Genomic DNA, 20,891 nt, shown 5'->3' with positions numbered 1-20,891 from the left:
GCTCTTATCAGCTCCAAAACGATCAATTATGTCTTCAGTGAAGGCATTCTTTCTATTTAATACCTTCTGGGGATGGACGCTGAGCATGTACAAGCCAGAGAAGCGTTCATTTGATGTTGTTGATGGAAGCCATGTCTTGACATGTCTCAGCATGCTAAATGACTGCTCTACTTTAAAAGTGGAGGCTGGAAGTGTTCAAGGGGATCAGTAAGGCTTCTCAAATAACAGGAAACAAATCACACAGCTTCAGAAGATCTGTCAAGGACGAGGTTGCACCGGATTCTGTGGTTTTCTTCTGGGATTGTTGACGCTGTGTCCACATTTCGACTCCTCAGCAAAATAATCGATGTTGTAGATATCATTTAACTGCGCCATTTTTTCCAACATTCAGCAACCACTGGATCTTTTCTCTCATTTCAACCACAACTTGGTTTTACAAGTGACATGCTTGGTATGCATGAACTCATTGTAGCAAATTTTTGAAGTACGCTTATAGCTATCAATAATTTCCAAGACAGTTGACGTAAATAAAAAAATGATATTAACGGATATTATATGGTGTTTATAATTGTATCATACAGTATTGTACTTAACAAATTGTGTAGTTACCCAAATACTGTATTATACTAGTTATAAAAAATAAAAAATGAATAAAATATCCAACACTATGTAAAGTTTCTGAAAATTGCTAATTTAACTAACTGTAAAATAATGCATCGTCAATTTTGACAAATAGTCACAGCTTCATCATGACCTAACAACAGGTATACGTGGTTCCTCGGTGATTTTGTCTTGGTGGCCTTACCTGAGTTGGCCAGCCAGCCCCAACCGGCAGAGGAATTGTCAAAAGTGCCAGCTTACCGCAAGTGTCCATTGTGGGAACATTGAGGAACAAACAGTTCACTTAAAAACTTGTAATTTCATACACATATTATGAACAAGGAGTGTGGAAAAAAAGAGCATTTCTCATCTTCTTGCGGGTACAAGTGCACCTCCCTGTGGATGCCCATGGTTAAGTACAGTATGTACAGTGGTCCCTCAGTTAACGAACACAATTCGCTCCACAGAGTCATTCTTTAACCGAAAATTTCGTTAACCGAATCCATTGTTTCAATGGGATATTGGGTAATTGGTTCCAGCTCACAGAAAAGTACATACAAAGTAAAAAAAAAAATGCAGTAAAGTACACTTACTTTGAGGTGTGTATGTAGAAGGTTCCTGGTTGATGATGATGATGGGAATTAGAAGTGGGGGTGGAGGAGAAGGGAGAAGAGAAGGAAATGGGGGATGGAGGAGAAATCGCCTTTCTTTGGACTCATGCTTAATGCAGTAATTTCACCAATAAAATTTTAAGCTCACTAGGTGTAATTCAAGATTATTTTATTTAAATCAACACTGCACTGTGCGATATATTATCAATATGTTAACTAAATTTCAGAATGACCAATAATTTTAATGTAAAAATGCAAAAATATTCAAGGCACCAACAAAATCGATGTTCACTCCACTTTAAACAAAGCCAAACTGACGCCTGGTGGGTGAGTCAAGTGGCTGATGGGCTCACAAAAAACTAGTTCCCTGTTCTGCATATATTATCAATATGTTAACTAAATTTTAAAATGACTAATAATTTTTATATAAAAATGCAAAAATATTAAAGAGCACAACTTTCTTGATATTTACTCCACTGGAAACGAATGTAAACATAGAACAGATTACTGAATTGGCAGACTAGCCCATCAGCTGATGCTCACAACAAAACGTGAATGTCGTAAGGATTTCGTTAATCGAAGTTTTGTTCGCTAACCGAATTGAAGATCCTTATGGGAGGTAATTCGTCAACCTAAATTTCGTTAATTGAACCTTTCGTTAACCGAAGGACCACTGTACTATACTATAGTAAAGATTTTGAAGCCGGCTGTTAACAGGAGTGAAGAGTTATGTCTGTGTATTCCTACTTACCATAAGGAATACTCTTGGTATATAGTTCTTTCTCTTGATTTTTAGAAATTAACTTTTCTTAAGTGTTTCTCATGTTTTTGCAACATTGACAATTAAAGACTGATGAGAAGTTCATAAAATAGCTACATAATTTCTTTTTACAGATCCTAATATCCCTGTGCCAGCTGCATATGGTCAGCAAAAGGGTGATGGTGAAGGTGGGTCACCTTTAGCAATGTTCGTACCAGGACAAACTAAGTCAAGTCAACCTTTAGCTGGCCATCTTGCTCCGGATGGTGAACCTGCTATCCCAGGCCAAGGAGGACCAGATGATCCACTGAATCCAGCTAACATTCCACTGCCTGGTGAAATTTCCAGCATCTCCCAAGCTTCCCCATCACAGCCCTTACCTGGACAGGCTGTACCATGTGAAGGCACTCCACCACAAGGAGCCAAAGTACTCTCCATTCCTCTTCCTGGAGAAGCTCCCTCTAACACTACAGTTGCATCTGTGACCTTGGATCCAAACACAACACCAATTCCATTGATTGATAATGATGAGGGCCCTCCACCACCACCACCACCAGAACCCATTACCATTCAGCTGCCTCCACGATGGAAGATTGCACGTGATGCAGATGGCCATGTTTACTTCTACCATGTTAAGACAAGAACTAGCCAGTGGGAGCCACCCACTGTAGAGCAGCATCAACAATTAGAAGCAGAACTAGGGTCAGACTCTGACTCAGAGTCATCATCATCAGATGATTCAGACTCAACAAGCACTAGTGATGTAAGTTAGCTTTACATTAAGGTTTTGAATAGCAAGTCATTTATATATTTTACTTTCAATGCTTATGTAGACAAATTGTTTACTGTTTTTCTTTTTTTTTATTGTTATGCTGGTTGCATGAATGTCATATTGTGGAAGAGTTTCCTTGGCTAGTTCTTTTATGTAATGAGGCTCCTGTGTCACCTGCTCAGAGCGAAGACTTCTCAAGTGAAGAGGAGGAGGAGGAGGTAGTGGTGACGGTGGAAAGGAGTGGGGTGTCAGACGAGAAGATGATCAGACGGCTGCGGGGCAAGAAACGCCGGTCGGAGGCGCTAGTACAGGAACGCGTAATCAGCGTAAGTGATTTAATTCTTCCCTGCTGAGGAGACTCACCACTATGACACAACCATGGGTGCTCCTGCAGGGCTTTTAGTATCATCTGTAATCTATTCATGTCTTTTCCCACATTGTTAATGCAGTCCCTATTAGCCCATGGTTGAACACCCCTTAGCCTGTGGCACTGTGTAGTTTTAGGTAATTGTCAAGCATGGCAGTTGCTGTACTAGACCTACAAGGAATATTCGTCATGCATGTTAAGTCAGCAGATGCTGTCTATGTTATTTTCACTAAGTTCACTTTAATCTTTGCTTTTTTGTATTATGTTTTAATGTTTGCTTCTGTTAGTGTTGCAAATGTTCTGATGGACAAAGGGAAATGCTATCCATTGATGAAGTTTACTAATCTTCATGCTTTAATCTTGATTAATGAAATTAAGTATCTTATATTTGTGTCTTTACTATTGCTCCTTCAAATGCTGTCCATCATAAACAGAAGAAAAAATTAGACACCCTAATTCCTTATGCAGAAATAGAAAGCCTTAGTGTGTCTGTGTGTGGGGAGTGGGTTTAAAGCCAAGCCTCTAGCTTCGAAGCCAAAGCCATTAGAAAGTCATAAAGCCAAAGTGCCAACCATTTAAAAATTCATGAAGCCGAAGCCAAGGCTTTCCAAGGCTACACAAAACTTTAACATCATTACTCATATAACATACTGTACTGTACTGTATTACCTAACATGTTAAGGAGAATACACCTGATATTTTGAGTTGCAACAAGATCAGGGCTGGGAATTTCCTATACAATCATCCCTCCTTACAATTCATGTAATTCTAAAGGAGAAATTGAAAAATCATCTAAATTTTGAAGAAAAAATCAATTTAAGAGGGTAGTCGGAGGTCAATGTTCAGTGTTAGTTTTATTCCAGACAAATCAGCGAGGGTCAACCTTCTTATGTGTCAGCAACACTTTTCAGCTCAGGTCTTTATCAAAGAGACCAACAAGGTTTTGCCAGGCCTGTCATCCCCTCTCTTGCCTGAGATATGAAAAAGAGAATCAAGAGTCAGCTCAGGTCACCATCGATACTACCCTCTGAGATGTGACAGCTTGTGACATTAGGATTAACCTGTTTACATTCACTAGGTTTTACAAAATAATGTTAATGTTAGCATCACTGGTCAGCCTCTCGCGTCATATACAGTAAACCCTCACCAGCAGTGGATTTCCTATCCATGGATTCCGTTTTTCCAGGGTTTTCACTTTGTATACCATTTTCCCAACCGCTGCATTTAGTTTTATGTCTCTACTTATTAACCTTGCATCTTTATCCCATCACAGTCTGATATGTACATCCGTAAATGTGAGAGATAAGTAAAAATAATACTAATAAATACAATATAAGAAAAAAATGTTGTATTGTCATATGGCAGTTCTTTCACTAAGAACACAGGAGACAAGAGCACCCTTCCCCCTCCCATGATCATGGGCTTACTCCCATGAATGTAAGAAATGTTTATTCTCTCTTCTTTTGATGTATTAGACCCTATGATAATTCTTTCTTTTATTTTGTATATCTCCCTGAAAAAATGAGTTGAAAAATAACAATAACACAGCTCACTGCTTGGCATGGTAGGGATAGACCAAGATCCCCTGCGCCCCATCCCACAATCCCGCAGAGATAAGAAATGTTTATTCTCTATGTTTTTGACCTTGTAAAAAAAAAATCCTTAAAATACAAGAAAAAAAAGACAATAGCACAGCATGGCCTGGAAGAGGGAGAGCTAGGGAGGGATGTAGCTACAGGGACAGTCTAACTTAGTGACATCCGAAGGGGAGGGGGAAAGAGAGAGAGATGTCATCTCTATGGAGATGTACTGTAAAATTTATACTGTATTACTATTTAATTTATATTAAGTTATTTTATATGTATTTGCCTCAAATTGAATTAAATGTACATCACAGTTACAGTATTGTTCAGTGAAGGAGCAGGCAACTTCGTTAGGCTCTGGAACCTAACTCCCTATTTCCCATAAGCCTTTAGTCTTGCCAACCACAAGGTTTTTCAGGAACCTAATCCCCCGTGATTGGCGAGAGACTACTGTATAATAGGGCAGTTCCAGCAAGTCATTCAATTTTAGGAGACTCATCATAGTGTAAACTTGGGGATTTACTTTACTGGAGTCAAAAGAGTACTCAAGGTGTGCATTAGAAGGGGCGTACAATCCCCATGTCAGCCACTGATTGTGCCACATCAACCCTTGCCCTGCTCTCAACCAGTCGCTGTGCTATGGTCCCAACCCATGCTGCCCAGCCTCTCCAGTTTCCTGCCATGTCTTCTCGAGCTGTTTTTGTGCTTTTATTGTGAATATTGGTGGATTATTCAACTAATAACATGGCTGATGATGCACTTCAACATTCCTCTTCCATTATCTAACTGTCTGGTGCCAAGAAATGCTTTTGTAACCCTGAAACTTGGTTTGTAAACACAAAAAGTAGTGGAATCTGGGCCAGGCATATACTGTATGTCGACAAGTGGTGCTGGTGGTGTAAGTAGTTTAGATTGTGCAGCAATGAGATGTGTAATGCAGTATTACAAAGCTCAAGAATAATCTATAGTATTTAACCTTATTCATAATTGTTATATTGCTACAACCATTAAGATTGAGAAGACGTATGTGATAATAGAAAAATAATATGGGTCACTGGTGATGTTTTGTTTTCCTGGGTTTTACAAACATTATTCTACATCTACATGATCATCTTGTATAAAGTAAGGAAGTTACATGACAGTGAATTGTAATATTATTTTCATTGTTGTTTGCATTACTGTAGTATATTCTATAGTACTCATGTTAATTTTCTCTTCACATTATTGAGTTTCATAGTTTATTGTTGCTTGATTTTTTCAGTAATTTATAATATTAATGATATGCTAGTTTTTACCATAATATTATTCTAATTATTGTTGGTGACGTTTATATTATGCATGTTATTCTGTTATATCTGTACATTCAGGTATCCCTCACTTTATGAATGGGTTAGGTTCCTTGAAAACCATTCTTTTATTGAATTTTTGTATCTCGAATAACATAATATGGTAAAAATAGGGTTCAGTTCCTCAATACCAAGAAAGCCTCAATAACAAAAATATATAAATAAAATAAAATAAATAAATTGATTCACAAAATTAAATTCATATAAGCAAGAATAGCTTTTGTATAATAAGAACGAGGTGTAAGAATAGAAAATTTTTATATGCAAAATTTTGTATCTCAAACATTGATAAAGTGAGGGATATATATATATATATATATATATATATATATATATATATATATATATATATATATATATATATATATATATATATATATTGGTACCCCCATAGTTTCCTAGTTAAAGCACTTGAAAGTTATCAAATTAATGCTGGTGAGAATATATTTACATTATTACATTAAATGTTAAAAATTCCTCCCCTTTTCTTCAGTGTATGCCACAGCACATTCCACCATTGATGGTCTGGAGTATTTCCAATCCTTTTGCAGTTGTCACAAACTTGTAGCCACAATTCATCTTGTGCTTAAACCTCTGTAGCATAAAGTAAATTTTTTAAATGACCCCACAAATAGAAATCAGAGGATATAGGTCGCAACTGCATTCCTTTTTGGTCCTGTTTACAAGCCAAGTTTTAGGATTGCAAGGGCATTTCTTGGCACCAGAAGGTGAGCCGGTGGAAGAGAAAGATTGAATTGCATTATCAGCCGATGTAGATTAACTGATCCACTAACATTCACAATAAAAGCGCATAAACTGTCAAAGTAATATCCCTTTGTGTGAGCACAAGAATTTATGGCGGGCAATTGGAGTGACTGGGCGGTGTGGGTCAGGACCATAGAACAGTGTGATTGGCTGAGAACAGGACGTAGGGTAGAGAAGGTGTATTCATTGGCTGACACAAGGATTGAATGCCTATTCTAATGCAGTGACTTGAGCCCTCTTGTGACTCAAGGATGTTAATTTTCGAACCTAAATTACACAGGCTTCCTGTATGGTATGGGCGTAAGTATGTACTGTTTAGCAATTTATAGAGATTTGAACATATATAATTTTTTTTCCGGTGTACAGCACCGTATATCTAAGTACAGTATGGTATTTTTCCTTAAGATAGATTAAAAAATTTTGAAATTTCAATTTGAGATTATAGGTTTAAGGAAATATAAAACAAGCTGTGTTTAATTTGGCTAGTAATTTGCAACTACTGTACTGTACAGTAGTTTCTTATGACTTGATTTATATACATTTATACCCTTGTACAGTATTTGCAGATTCACTTGTTTGCAAAACATTATTAGTGGTCCTTTATTCAAGGTTTAGTATTGAAATTCAGCTATTTGCGAGGCTGTTAGAAATTTTTAGACCAACCATAGCTGATGAGAATCTTTTGCACACACTCCGTGGTTAGTCAGTTCTCTCATGTGTGCCGCACCGTCCTCCTCACACTCCACCCAGTACGTGAATGCAAGGAAGGAGGATGCTGTAGCACTGCAATATTTTGGGTATAAGGTGCTATACATTGCACCACAAAGTATCTAGGGCACCAGAATTAATATTCAGGGCCCTAGGAAAATTTGGTTCCCACGGTACTGACCCAGTAACACCCAACAACCTCCCCCATTCATGTCAGGCCACTGTATCCAGAACTTTTCCACTTTTATGGTAATTCCAATGTCATAGGGTTTTTTTTAATCTACAGTCCATTTCCTTTTATCCAAATTCCAATTATCTGAATCTTCCGGGTATCTGAACTTTGTCCCCCTTGCTTCTGTAAAAATTATAATTTAGTCCAACAATTTGAATGTAACTGAAATCATTCATTTGCATGTCTGCCACCAGTGGTGGAATAACTGCTTTGCTAACAAAAATTGCTATGATAAACAGTAAAGTTGATACATAGCATATCTTGAAATACAAAAGCACATATTTTTTGTACAAAAAATAGCTCCTTCCACACTCAAACCATCATCTAAGTGCTTTCAAAACAGTTCAGCCAGGCAGTCAACCAGCTGACTGAGACGTGTGTGTATGCTGTTGCGTCACATGGGGGAGGGACACGGGTGAGTCGGCCACACAGCACAGCTCACTGCCTCCATATATGTTCACCTCCCCCCCCAACACACACACACACACACACACACACTCTCTCTCTCTCTCCACACATACAGTATATGTTTTTAATTTTTCTTATGTTTTAGTTTTATATTTTCTTTTCTTTATTTCTAAGCCACATTAGAGTACAGTAGTTTTGTGATTTTTGCTCTGTAGCTATTAGAGAAAACGGCTTTACTGGAGTGGACTATAATATCCTGAGTGATATAAGTTACGTGTTGATTTACATACTCAGACTTGAATTATACTACATAGAGAAAAAATATATATTTGTTTAAATCTATTAATTTGTATTATAAATACTCAATCCATATAAACAACATCATCTCTGAAACATTTATCATTTCTAACCCAAAATATTATGACAAATTATAATCTTGATAGGCATGGTACCATACCCTATTTTTTCCTTGAGGTATTAAATTCAGTACAGTACAGGTATTTGCGAATTCACAATTTCCATTAATTTTGGAGAACATAACCCTTGCGAATATGGAGAGATAAGTGTATAGTACAGTAAATAAAAAAATAATACTGGTACAGAGAAGGTAAGCTGACTGTACTTTAAGTATTTCTTTTCCATGAATCTTGTATTTTCAAAAAAATTTAGTGGTAAAAATTTTTCCCTACCCTGTACTATAGCCCATCCTGGAAATTGATCGTGAGGCAGCAAGGCGTGAACGTCGAGAAGCAAAAGAACGTGCCAGAGAAGAGGCTCGTCAAGAGCGACAGGAAGAGCGCCAAGTTCGCACTCAGGTTGATCGACCTGATTTTGTAGAACTCCCAGAGAAAATTGAGCGGCCAGAAAAAATTGAACGTGTTGAGAAACCCGAGCGTGTGGAGAGAAGTGAACGAGCTGAACGTCATGAGAGTCGGGTAAAGAGAGAGAAGGTAAAGGTGGGTTGTATGGAGGAGGGAAATTGGCCTATCCTTGGTTTGTTCTGTTTTTTACTCTTAAGTTTTTGTTTGTTTTTTGTAATTTGTTCTTTTAGACTTAGGGATTTACTTAGTATATATGTGAAAATTAAAGTTAAAATTTCTGGCAATACTCTAGAGTTAAAATCATGATGTGACAGTTTAAAATCTTCATGCATTCTTTAGTTTGGTTTGAGACTTTTCGTTTAAGTAAGTTATGAAAAAAAAATTTTTTTTTTGGTTAGTTCAATAAATAAAGTAAAATCATTATTTTCCCATTACAAAGTAATTTTAATGGAGATATAGATGAAAATTTCAATTTGTCCTTTGCTTATAGTTTGTTTTTAAAAATTAATTACTTTAGGGTCTGCTAATGGGTAGAACTGGTTTAAATATATTGAATGTAGTTATATATTCATTAAGAGTATTGTTAAGTTTAATTTTTATTATTATTTTTTTACTGTATTATTATTTTTATTAAATTGGCCACATGAGAGGGTAGGTGCATGCTGTTTGGATGTATTGAGGCTCATTTGATGTTACTGTACTTTGATGGGTTTTTACCATATAATGTTAATATGGTTGAATGAAATATGCATCACTGATCGTAGTTACTGTACTTGTTAAGAGTAGAATTAAATTTGAATATTATTAAAATCTTATATTTAGGTTTTGGATTTGTTATACCAGTAATCAAGACAATTAATTTTTATTTTGAACCAAATGAAGTGAAAATATGACCTGTACAGTACAGTATATTATTTTCTAATACAGTATACGTAGTAATAAAGCCTCTCAGTATTACATTCTGTATTTGGATTAAATTGAGGTTGATGAATGGGTGTCACTGGAAACAATGCCATGATTTTTACACTAGGCCACTGTAGTAGTCCAGTATCAGTTGTAAGTGCATTCCCTGCCTTTTGTGCCTATACAGCAAAAAAACAAAAAACAATAGGACTACAGGCTACAATTTTTCTATAAATTATTGCAAGATACAGTCGCCACCTACCACTCGCCAATGTAAATTTGGGGAAATTTTGTTGAAGGCTACTGAAAGATTTCACGAGTAGTGGTTGTATGATATATCACATTCGTAAGGTGCAGTCACTCATGACAAATATCAATGGGAAATCGATAATTCCACCAACTTTGTCAGTCAAAACAGACAATATCCCTAAGAATAAAGTTTATATATTTATTTTTATTTTATTATTATTTTTTTAATTTATTGATTACCTAAAGAATCTACTGTGTATTCAGTTACTATTTATTATTTATATTTCTTTTGTCCACAAAGTAAAAATTTCTTTTTCATGGAAGTCATTTTTAACAGACCTCGAGGGGAATTCTGGTAACTTCAAGCAGATTCAGTTTAATGTATCTGGATTAATGTGATTTCTGTGGTTTACATGGTACAGTAAACCCTTGATAAACTTAGAATATATGGGACTCTTAACCATTCCATGTTATCAAGGCTTTTTTTTTTATCCCAGCCCAATACCGAACTTCTTGGCCAAATAACTTACCATAATCAGAAAATTTGCAAAAAAAATGAACACTTACCAGCACTGCAGTTGAAGGATGAGGATAATTCAAGCTTGTTGTGCCACATGATAGGTGTCAGAAGTGATGGGGGTTCACTGCATTACCGTACAGTGCAGTATGTACAGTACACTTCTGTACAGTATTGTAAGCACTTACATCACCAATTTTAAATGTTATTATTCACTTAAGCATTACTGTACATATATACTGCTTAAATTTTCAATGTTGGTGGAATAGCACTTTGCACAAAATATGTGAAAATAAGTAGGGCGACTGTGGGTGGATATCCTCACTAGGCCTACTGATCTGTAACCGAGTGACTGACTGGGCAGAGCCTCCCTGCATCAATCCGAGATTGCGTCATCATATCTCAGAATATATTGAGTTTTGAAAAAAAAATATTGTTAAGGTAAAATATTATTCAAAAATAATTTTCTGTTGACTATTTTACTGTCATTCTGAATTATGTTGAATTATGGGTTATCAATTCTGAGTTACCAAGGGTTTACTGTAGTTGAATAAATTATTTTCTTTAAAGGTTTAAAAAGAAAATCTTTGAGTGAAAAAAAAAATTTGTTTGAAGTAAAACTACCGTAGCTCACTAACTGGAGTGTAAGTTCAGGGGCATAACCAGAATTTTGTGTGGGGAGAAAGATGCTGTGAATCATTCACTGTGGCTACAAGATCATGAATATTTTTCAACAAAATAACAAATTTTATATGAATACAGTACAGTGGTCCCTCTGTTAACGATATTGGGATATTGGGTAATTGGTTCCAGCTCACAGAAAAGTACATACAAAGTAAAAAAAAAATGCAGTAAAGTACACTTGCCTTGAGGTGTGTATGTAGAAGGTTCCTGGTTGATGATGATGATGATGGGAATTAGAAGTGGGGATGGAGGAGAAGGGAGAAGAGAAGGAAGTGGGGATGGATGAGAAATTGCCTTTCTTTGGACCCATGCTTGATGCAGTAATTTCATCAATAAAATTTTAATTTCACGAGGTGTAATTCAATATTATTTTATTTAAATCAACACTGTACTGCGCTATATATTACCAATATGTTAACTAAATTTCAGAATGACCAATAATTTTAATGTAAAAATGCAAAAATATTCAAGACACCAACAAAATCGATGTTCACTCCACTGTAAACAAAGTTAAACTGATGTCTAATGGGTGAGTCAAGTGGCTGATGGGTGCACAAAAAACTAGTTCCCTGTACTGCATATATTATCAATATGTTAACTAAATTTTAAAAGAACAAATAATTTTAATATAAAACTTGCAAAAATATTAAAGAGCACAACTTTCTTGATCTTTCCTCCACTGGAAACGAATGTAAACATAGAACGGATTACTGAATTGGCAGACTAGCCCATCAGCTGATGCTCACAACAAAACGTGTTTGTTGCAAGGATTTCGTTAATCGAACCGTTCGTTAACCGAGGGACCACTGTATGCTGTACTGGAACCACAAATGTGAAACTTAATCTAATATATATAGTATTAAATGATGGTACATTATAGTGTCTTAACTGTTGAAATGCCACAAAAAATAAATAAAAATTCAAATTTAATCATGCATCACTCATATTGCCAATCATTCTGCATATCCAATGCCCAGGACTTCTTCTAGAAAACCTTGGCAGGGGGCCCCCCTTCAATGCATTTCCTGATAAAAATTTAGAGCCCAGTATCCACTGCCTTTAGATTATTTCTTTGTATCACCCAATAGAACTACCTTGCCACCTTGAAAGGCTGGGCATCTGTATAATTTTATCATATTGAATCCGTCTTGATTATTACCTCATCAAATAGTATTGACTGCAGCAGCAGGAGTAATGTTCACTTACGTAACTACCATGTTGTTTGACTCTCCCTCCAGCCATAATCAAGATGGCTTCTGCTTGATAAGTTTAGTTTCTTGATTCTGGTTACTTTCAAATTCAGTGGTATATTGCTCTTTGGTAGGGGAAGGATTTTATATATTGTTGGATCAAAAGTGAAGATCATTTGTGTTACTAGTGTGACTTGGTAACCATTTGCTTACACTTGAGAGGTTTGTGTGGAGAATAGGACTCACCCCAGAAAGCAGAGAGAAAAGAAAAAGGAAGGCAGCAGGAAAAGACAGATGAATATTAGTTGGACTCGGGAAGTATTAAAAATGTGGAGAATTGGAAAAAATTAGTCGTTGAGATGATATTGCAGTGTCTTGAATATATGGCAGGCTACTGGTTGATACTGCACAGAGAATGTGGCCAAACACAAGACCTGGGTAGATTTTCTTGTTCGGGTTGAACTTCTAATTTTTAAATTAAACTACATCAGGTAGCATGTGAAGTTAATACAATTAGCCAATTAAATGAAAACTGCCATAGGCTGGCAGTACAATATATCTTATTTAAAAACTAACCTTATTTGTTTCAGAGTAAGGAGCGGGCTGCAACAGCAATTGCAGATAACAGTGAGACTGCCAGAAAGATCAAGGATACCTTTAGATCAAAGATGGCCACCTTTATTGTGTCTGTGCTAAATCCTTATAGGCGTGGAGATTGTAGGGAAGGCAAAATTACCTGTACTGAAGACTTCAAGTACCTGGCTCGAAAGGTAAGAGTTTCATACCTGGTGTTTTGAATATTTTTTACATGATTTTAGTGGGAATATTTCATTTTAAGTGAAATTCCCAAGATTTTTAGAGTAGCACAGTCTTTGATATTTAGGTGTAAAAATTTATAAATCAGATTTTCTAAAATTTTTGGATTTCATTTTCTGTTGCATGATTTTGCCTCCAGTTAGAAGATTTTTATTTAAAAGATCTCTTGAATCATTATGATTGTTAACTACTGTATGTACACACCCTCAAGCATTGGAGAGTGAGTAGTTCACAGTTTTTGATAAAGATGTGCATTTATTTTCATATTAGTACATGTGAAGGAGTTGGCTCTGGTTTACCATTTGTATAATGACATTCTTATAATTATACGTATATAAGAATGATCTGATGGACAAGAAGGTATTTCTCCAATTACCCCCAGACCTGAACCAAATGGTCTTTGATGTGGGTAAGGTATTTGAATTACAATATAGGGAAAATGTATACTGACAGGCCCAAGGTTTGGATTTTGTAGATGCGACCTTTTTGCCCCTTTTATTTAAGAGGGTTAAAAGGACACCGAGTAAGTGAAATCTTTCTTTCCTGGTGTGGCACATTCATTCATGCAGTACAGTGGATTCACAATAATTTGTGAAATACATCGTGTTCCTAAATTTGCGGGTACCCCTATTTCTGTACTACCTCTGTTTTTAAATTTTGCCGTCAAATATTCATAATTTATGGCAGAGTGGTGGCTGTTGCAGTGTTCACAATAACATCCCCATTAGCAGAACGATTGGTGCAGAGTGTTTCTGGTTTTGAGAGATTTCCTGATATTGAGAGGATTTCTCTTATCCCCAAAAAATAGCACATCTATGGAATTTTTCCAGGCATTGGTGAATGTTTTCTGCATCTTAAAAATGCATCAGGCACAGAGCACCATTGCTATGGAGGCTTAACTGCAGTCAGACAGACACTGAGAGGTATTTATTTATTCAAACATTACCCGTACAGTATATTGTAAGCAAAAAAAATTGAGGAACCCCCAAGTACCAGACAAATTAAGCTACAGTGACGTTGTTACTCGGATGGAATCTGTTTCTGGGGAAGTTTTTAAGTTGGATTTGTATGTAAGTCGGAATACATGCTATTTGAATACCGTACTTACAGAAAAAATTTTAAAATCCCACTATATCATAGCCTAAGTCATTATATACATCTAAAATTACTTAATTTAAGAGAAAAGAAGAAATGAAATGACAAAATACAGTAAATGAAATTAAAAAATAAGTCATCGGGTAAATAGAATACTGTGAATTTCTAGTTTAACCCCGTTCTTGTTAGTGGGCGTTCGTAAGTCAGGGAGGCACTATTGTTCAAAACAACAATGAGCATATTACACTAACACAGCTTGGTTTATTTATGCTCATAATAAATCATTCAAGTAAAATAATCATACCGGTATGATGTACTTGAAGTTCACTATACTTTATCCTCTTTGCCTCTATCACTACCCCAACACCAGCAGCACACCACAATCACTTCCTCAGAAGCACCATCACATTCAATTCCCCAACACCACCACAATCACTTCTCCAGCACGACCACGATCATTACCCCAACGCCACCACAATCACTTCCCAACACTACCACCACAATCACTTTTGACACGCATGCTTGGCTCACACACTTTAATTAATATTTCCACTTATTTAATTATTAATGTCCTTTTCAACTGATTGATTAATGTTTTAATAGAATAAAAATAGAATAAAAGGCAGATGTATTTTAACCAAAATATATAGTACTGATAATCAATTCATTGCCTTATCCTATGATCATGGTGACTGAGAGCGGTGTGGCTGCTACATTATTGTGATACAAACTAGGCTGGCAGGACCATAGTCCATTCCTTACTGCTCCACAACATTAACAAATGTCCCACATGATTGGTATATGTTTTCGAATTTTTAAATAATTTTTTCCAAGATTCTTATCACATAAAAGTACAGGTTGCACCTCTATCGTCTGGCCTGATTTTAGTTCACCCCAGCCGATACCCCGGATGTAACTCTAATGTAATCTGGATTAGGAGTAACCTGAATCACATCATTTTGGATGAGGAATACAGGCCTCATTTGAGGTGATTACATTTACTGTACAGTAGACAATCAAATTACCATGCTTGCGGGGCGGTTCACTTGCATGGTTAATCCATAAACACGTTGAGGCCGCCAGGAGAAAAAAATCGAGATAAGCTTCTAACACAACTATATGTGAGGGTTGTGTCTTACCACTATAATTCTATTCCTGCTTCTTTAGTGGGTAATTGTAATACCTTTAAGGTATATAACTCAATAAATGTCTGTCTGTCGGGTGTGTAGTGGTGGTGTTAACGTCTTTACTGGCTAGGTTCATGTGAGCTGTGTGGCTGAGTCCCGTTTGCTCAATTACCCTGCTTACAAATATTTGTGACACTTGATACACTTGGAATTTTGGAATTTATAATAAATACAAGCATATATTGTTTTCATGCTTGTAAGTTTTAAAATACCAAAATTCAGTAGCTGCATCAAGTACCATAAATATTTATGTACAAGCAAAGTAAATTTCTCCAATCACAGTCCGTGCAGCTGGCCACCCACTGCAAACTTGCCACATTTTTATTTAACATACAATATATCTACCAAATACTGTAACTCAATAAAATAATGCAATTAAAAATGTATGGATGTGAAAATTATGTGTGACTAATACTGTAATAATTTGTCAAGCCAACCTTTCTAAATCAATCTATTACCATATATTAAAGTGTGTGTGGTTGTGAACTGAACAGCTGACTGGCCATCTTGTGTCAATTTTAAATTAAAATGTAATAAAATAATGGTATAATAGTGCTGTGTAATGTGTTTTGGTAGTATAATATGCTGACCACTCATGGTTCGGAAAAATTCCCTGGTTCTGCACCGGTCAGGTCCCAAGAGGAGGTACAACCTGTAGTAGCCAGTAGTCAATTTTTGCTCATGAGCAACTCTGAGCACTCAGCACATGGTGGCAAATCATACAATTGCTTGGAAATTTGTCTCAAAATTTCTCAGAATGCTAAAATTTTATTTTCTGGTTAATGGAAAGTTCTAAGGATCGAAGATTCCAGCTAACAGGGATATTACTATAGTGGGGTCTCATTTTGCACAAGAATATCATACCTATACATGTCCTATTTTATTTAGGTACCTTAGGTGCCAGATTAGTAAAACATTATTGTAAAGTAAAAACAAAAATCATGAAAAAAAACACAAACCAAGAAGAGTTATTGTGTGGTGTTGAATTCCCACTGTTTGTTTGTATAGCATAGTCACAGCCAGCTTGGCACCTTCCTGTTTCTATGTTGGTAAATTGATGTCACCCAGAGGGTAATTAAGAGAAGAGAAGGATTTTTTTTATATATTATGAAACTATAAACTTTTTTTTTTTTTTACAATATCTACAGTATGTGTTACTGTATTTTTTTATTTATTGTGTATGATATTTAGTGTTTAATGAAGCAGTTTTGGAACGGTTGGTGTGTGATATTTGGCCTCTGGAACCTAACTAAAATTCGTGATTGCAGATTTTAGAATAAACATACATCAAAATGTGTTATAGCTTTGTATGAAAATAATTTCATGCTGGTCAATGGTATTTTTTTTTTTCTAGCTCACCCACTTTGTTATGGTAAAGGAGTTGAAGCAGCTTCACAGCATAGATGCTTTGGAGTGCAGTGACAGTGTGAAGCATAAAACTAAAGACTTTGTTCGTAAGTACATGAGTAAGTATGGATCAATCTTTAAAAGGGATCCCAATGACACCAAGGAGTACTAACTTCACAAACAGTAATGTATATCAACAAATCTTGTAGTTTCGTTGTTCTCTCATCCTGAGATACATACATTTTATGGTAGGTAAACAATTTTGTGAATGCAACCATTTTGAATTGTTTAGTTATAGTCAAACCAGACTGAATGTGGCTTTAATATGACTTCATGTAACATGGGTATGTAAAGTTTGAATATCCATGTTTAGAAGCAGTTGTAAAAGTGAAATTTATAAAATGCAAATTAATTGATGTAGAACATCATTCACTGAAATCATAATAGTTTACACATTGTTGAGTTAAAAATGAAATTTTTTGGCATTAAAGAAAATTTTATGATGTATGTTACTTTAACCTCTTTTGCCCCCACAATTTGGCTAAAATTAAAATAAAGAAACAAGTGGAAAATATAGGTTTCTTTGTCAGAAAACTGATCTTCATGTACATGGAGTTTTGCATATGGTGAAGCCAACCAATTTGGCTGTAGTATTTTAGAATGAAAAAACAAAACATTGGAAGAGTTAAAATATGCTTCAGTGTTGATTAGGGGCGGGGGGGATTGTAAAGGTTTACAAATTTTGTCTTTTATATTATTATGATAGGTCATCATACTTTTGGGATGAGACACTAAATTTTTTTGTAATATTGATAATATTATAAGTTGGATGATGCTCGTGTGTGATAAACTTTTGGGTGGCTTGTCTTTTAATATTTTAAGTAATTGGTTGAATAGTTTATTGATAAAAACTTTCAAGGAAGGGTCAGACTTTTACAAGGCACCAAAAATCCAAGAGAAAGGGAATATTATGTCAAATAATGCCAGTTTACTGTGGCTGTATAGAAATATTTATCACTAAAGAAATCTTTATATGTTCTTGTAAAAAAAGAAGTGTTATGGACGAAGGAGAAGATTAAAAGTGTCACCACTGCCGCAGACGTGTGTAATTATCCCACCACTGAACCTTTTGACACTCCCACTAAATAGTTCCCACTGAGTCCTTAACTAATGTTATGTTTTACTCGAAGTTCCTTGAGAAATTTATAACTACCATTGGTTAGAAATTGTAAATGTTAATGTAGGTCTCCAGTCATCCTGATTGTTATATTTTCTGGTATTTTTACTTTGCCTTTAGGTTCTTTATGCAGGGTAAGAGGCTTTCAACAAAGCCTGAAGAGATATGTTTATTAAACAGTTTGTACATTAACATCCCACCCTAAGGATTTGAATTATATATAATACCTCGTGTATATATGCTGTTGTACAGGCTAATTAATATTTTAATGCAAACAGCTGTATTTTGAAGGCATTGATGTTTTAATTTTTTACTTCCCTTATATTTGATGTTGAAATTTTGTACCTTTAGTACAGAAGTTATTTGTTGTGTTTCTCAACTAATGGTTTAATTTTGTTTATATGTGTCTAATGTGTTCTCAGGAATGCATTTGCCCTTGTGATGATATTAGCATATAGGTACTGTAGACAAATGTAGGACTGAATGTACAAAGATCCAGGCACTGGAATGGATAAAATTATGCTGTATTATAGTTGTTTCCTTCAACCTAGTTGTGTTATTATCATTCATAAATTACATAACTCATATACTTGCACTGAGTATTAACTCTTCCAGATATGGTACAGTATAGTGAATACAGGTATCCATTGTTTAGCAATTGAGATGTTTGCCTGAAAAACAGAATGCTTAGCGAACAGAAACGAAGAATAATATCGTAAACAAGGGATAGTTAGAAATACAGTCGGCCCTTCACATATGCGGATTTAGCATTCACGGATTCGCAAATACGCGGATTGCCCCGCCAGAGGAATATTCTGTACATTGAAGAAATTGAAGTACATTCAAATCGCGCGCCATTCAACTCGCGCGCGGCACCGAACACGGGACACCACCCGCTCCCACAACCTCACACACACACGCATAGCTCTCCCTCACTCAGTCAGTCTCGCTGTAACCACACTTGTGTTGACATCAGCATTGTAGTTGCAAAAATATTACATTTCCGTGAATGTATTATATCAAGCACAGTATGAATAGAATATCACTAATATAAGAGTATTTTAACCGAAAACTACTAAAAAAACGAGTAACACCTCTTGAACATCGGAAGGTTAGGTAAAGTCTCTTGTTTTCGTCATGTATTTTATCCTAATTTACATTGAAATACATCACGTTTCAGCAAAAGTACTATTTATTTCTGAGAATATGGAAATGTAATATTTTGCTGAAATGACGTACGTATTACAGTGGAAAGTGACGAAAGCAATGACTCGCTTTCTTTCGCTCAAAAGATGTTACCGTAATCACTTTTCGAATGGTTTTCAGTTAAAAAACTGTTGTATTACAATAATATTCTATCCTAATTCACTTGTGATGGAACAGTTTTTTAACTGAAAACCATTCGAAAAGCGATTACGGTAACATCTTTTGAACGAAAGAAAGCGAAAGTCATTGTTTTCGTCACGATTTTGTCCCACATTCCACTGTAATACTTATGTCATTTCAGCAAAAATATTTCATTTCTGTGAATGTAGTATATCAAACACAGTATGAATATAATATCATTGTAATATAACAGTATTTTAACCGAAAACTATTAAAAAAACGAGTAACATCTCTTGAACATTGGAAGGTTAGGGAAAGTCTTTTGTTTTCGTCATGTATTTTATCCTATTTTACATTGAAATACATCACGTTTCAGCAAAATTACTATTTATTTCCAAGAATATATTCATTCAGGCGCAGTTTAGGTAAAATATACGTGTGATGTAACATTTTTTTAATTGAAAACGATTCGAAAAACACGTACCCTCTAGCCCTGTTCAAGGAGAGGACTGGGAGAAGCTGTTTGGTGCTGCCGATGGCAAGGAAAATGATTTGGATGGATTTTAATGAAAATATTCAGAAATATGGTATCGTAGTATTTATTCAAGTCAATTTGGATAGAATATTATTGTAATACAACAGTAGTGACGATGTGGAGGAGGCGGAGGGATAGAGCGGGGAGGGGGTGACTGGCGGGAGCAGGGACGAGTGGAGATGCCAGCCAGTACATTACGGGTGTATTAATTGTTTTTATAGCTATTTTTGCATTTTAATGTTAAATACTGTACATTACGTTTCAACAAAACTACCATTTATTTCTGAGAACATGGAAATGTAATATTTTTGCTGAAATGATGTACGTATTACAGTGGAAAGTGACGAAAGCAATGACTTTCGCTTTCTTTCGTTCAAAAGATGTTACCGTAATCGCTTTTCGAATGGTTTTCAGTTGTGGGATTATAAGGCTAATGATAGGATAGAATATTATTGTAATACAGTACTAGTACAACAGTTTTTTAACTGAAAACCATTCGAAAAGCGATTACGGTAAAATATTTTGAACAACGAAAGAAAGCGAAAGTCTTTCGTCATGATTTTATCCCACTTCCCACTATAATATGTACGTCATTCCAGCAAAAATATTACATTTCCATATTTATTTCCGAGAATATATTCATTCAGTCACAGTCAAGGTAAAATATACTTGTGATGTAATATTTTAATGAAAATCCAGTATCGTAATTTTGTCTTGTTTCAAATTTAATTAACAAAGATTGATGTTTCAAATGTAATGAACAAAAATTTATGTCCAGTATCTATAAATTAACTTTTATAAATGAATACTTTGTTTTACATCGTCCTGTGCTACCATACCATGGATTTGGCTACTTTGGGCTCGCAAGAGATCTGCCCTGGCAACTGTACCG

General features: G+C 35.5%; 1 protein-coding gene across 8 annotated transcripts in view; it reads left to right on the top strand.

Moving 5' to 3' along the window:
* The window catches only part of LOC121869854 (probable histone-lysine N-methyltransferase CG1716), a 96,780-nt gene extending 78,114 nt beyond the window's left edge, over positions 1–18,666 (top strand). For 6 of the 8 annotated variants that reach the window (XM_042371709.1, XM_042371789.1, XM_042371614.1 and 3 more), the window contains 5 exons: positions 2,106–2,734; positions 2,926–3,069; positions 8,854–9,108; positions 13,107–13,286; positions 16,969–18,666. In XM_042371709.1, the coding sequence (XP_042227643.1) occupies positions 2,106–2,734; positions 2,926–3,069; positions 8,854–9,108; positions 13,107–13,286; positions 16,969–17,133 (1,373 nt within the window). In that variant the 3' untranslated portion in view covers positions 17,134–18,666. The remainder of the gene's footprint in view (positions 1–2,105; positions 2,735–2,925; positions 3,070–8,853; positions 9,109–13,106; positions 13,287–16,968) is intronic. The other 2 variants (XM_042371866.1, XM_042371996.1) reach the window with 2 other exon arrangements.
* Positions 18,667–20,891: the final 2,225 nt, after the last annotated feature.

This window comes from Homarus americanus, unplaced genomic scaffold (assembly GCF_018991925.1).
Source record: "Homarus americanus isolate GMGI-L3 unplaced genomic scaffold, GMGI_Hamer_2.0 scaffold51859, whole genome shotgun sequence".
Taxonomy (NCBI): domain Eukaryota; kingdom Metazoa; phylum Arthropoda; class Malacostraca; order Decapoda; family Nephropidae; genus Homarus; species Homarus americanus.
This window is presented reverse-complemented; position numbering and strand designations above follow the sequence as displayed.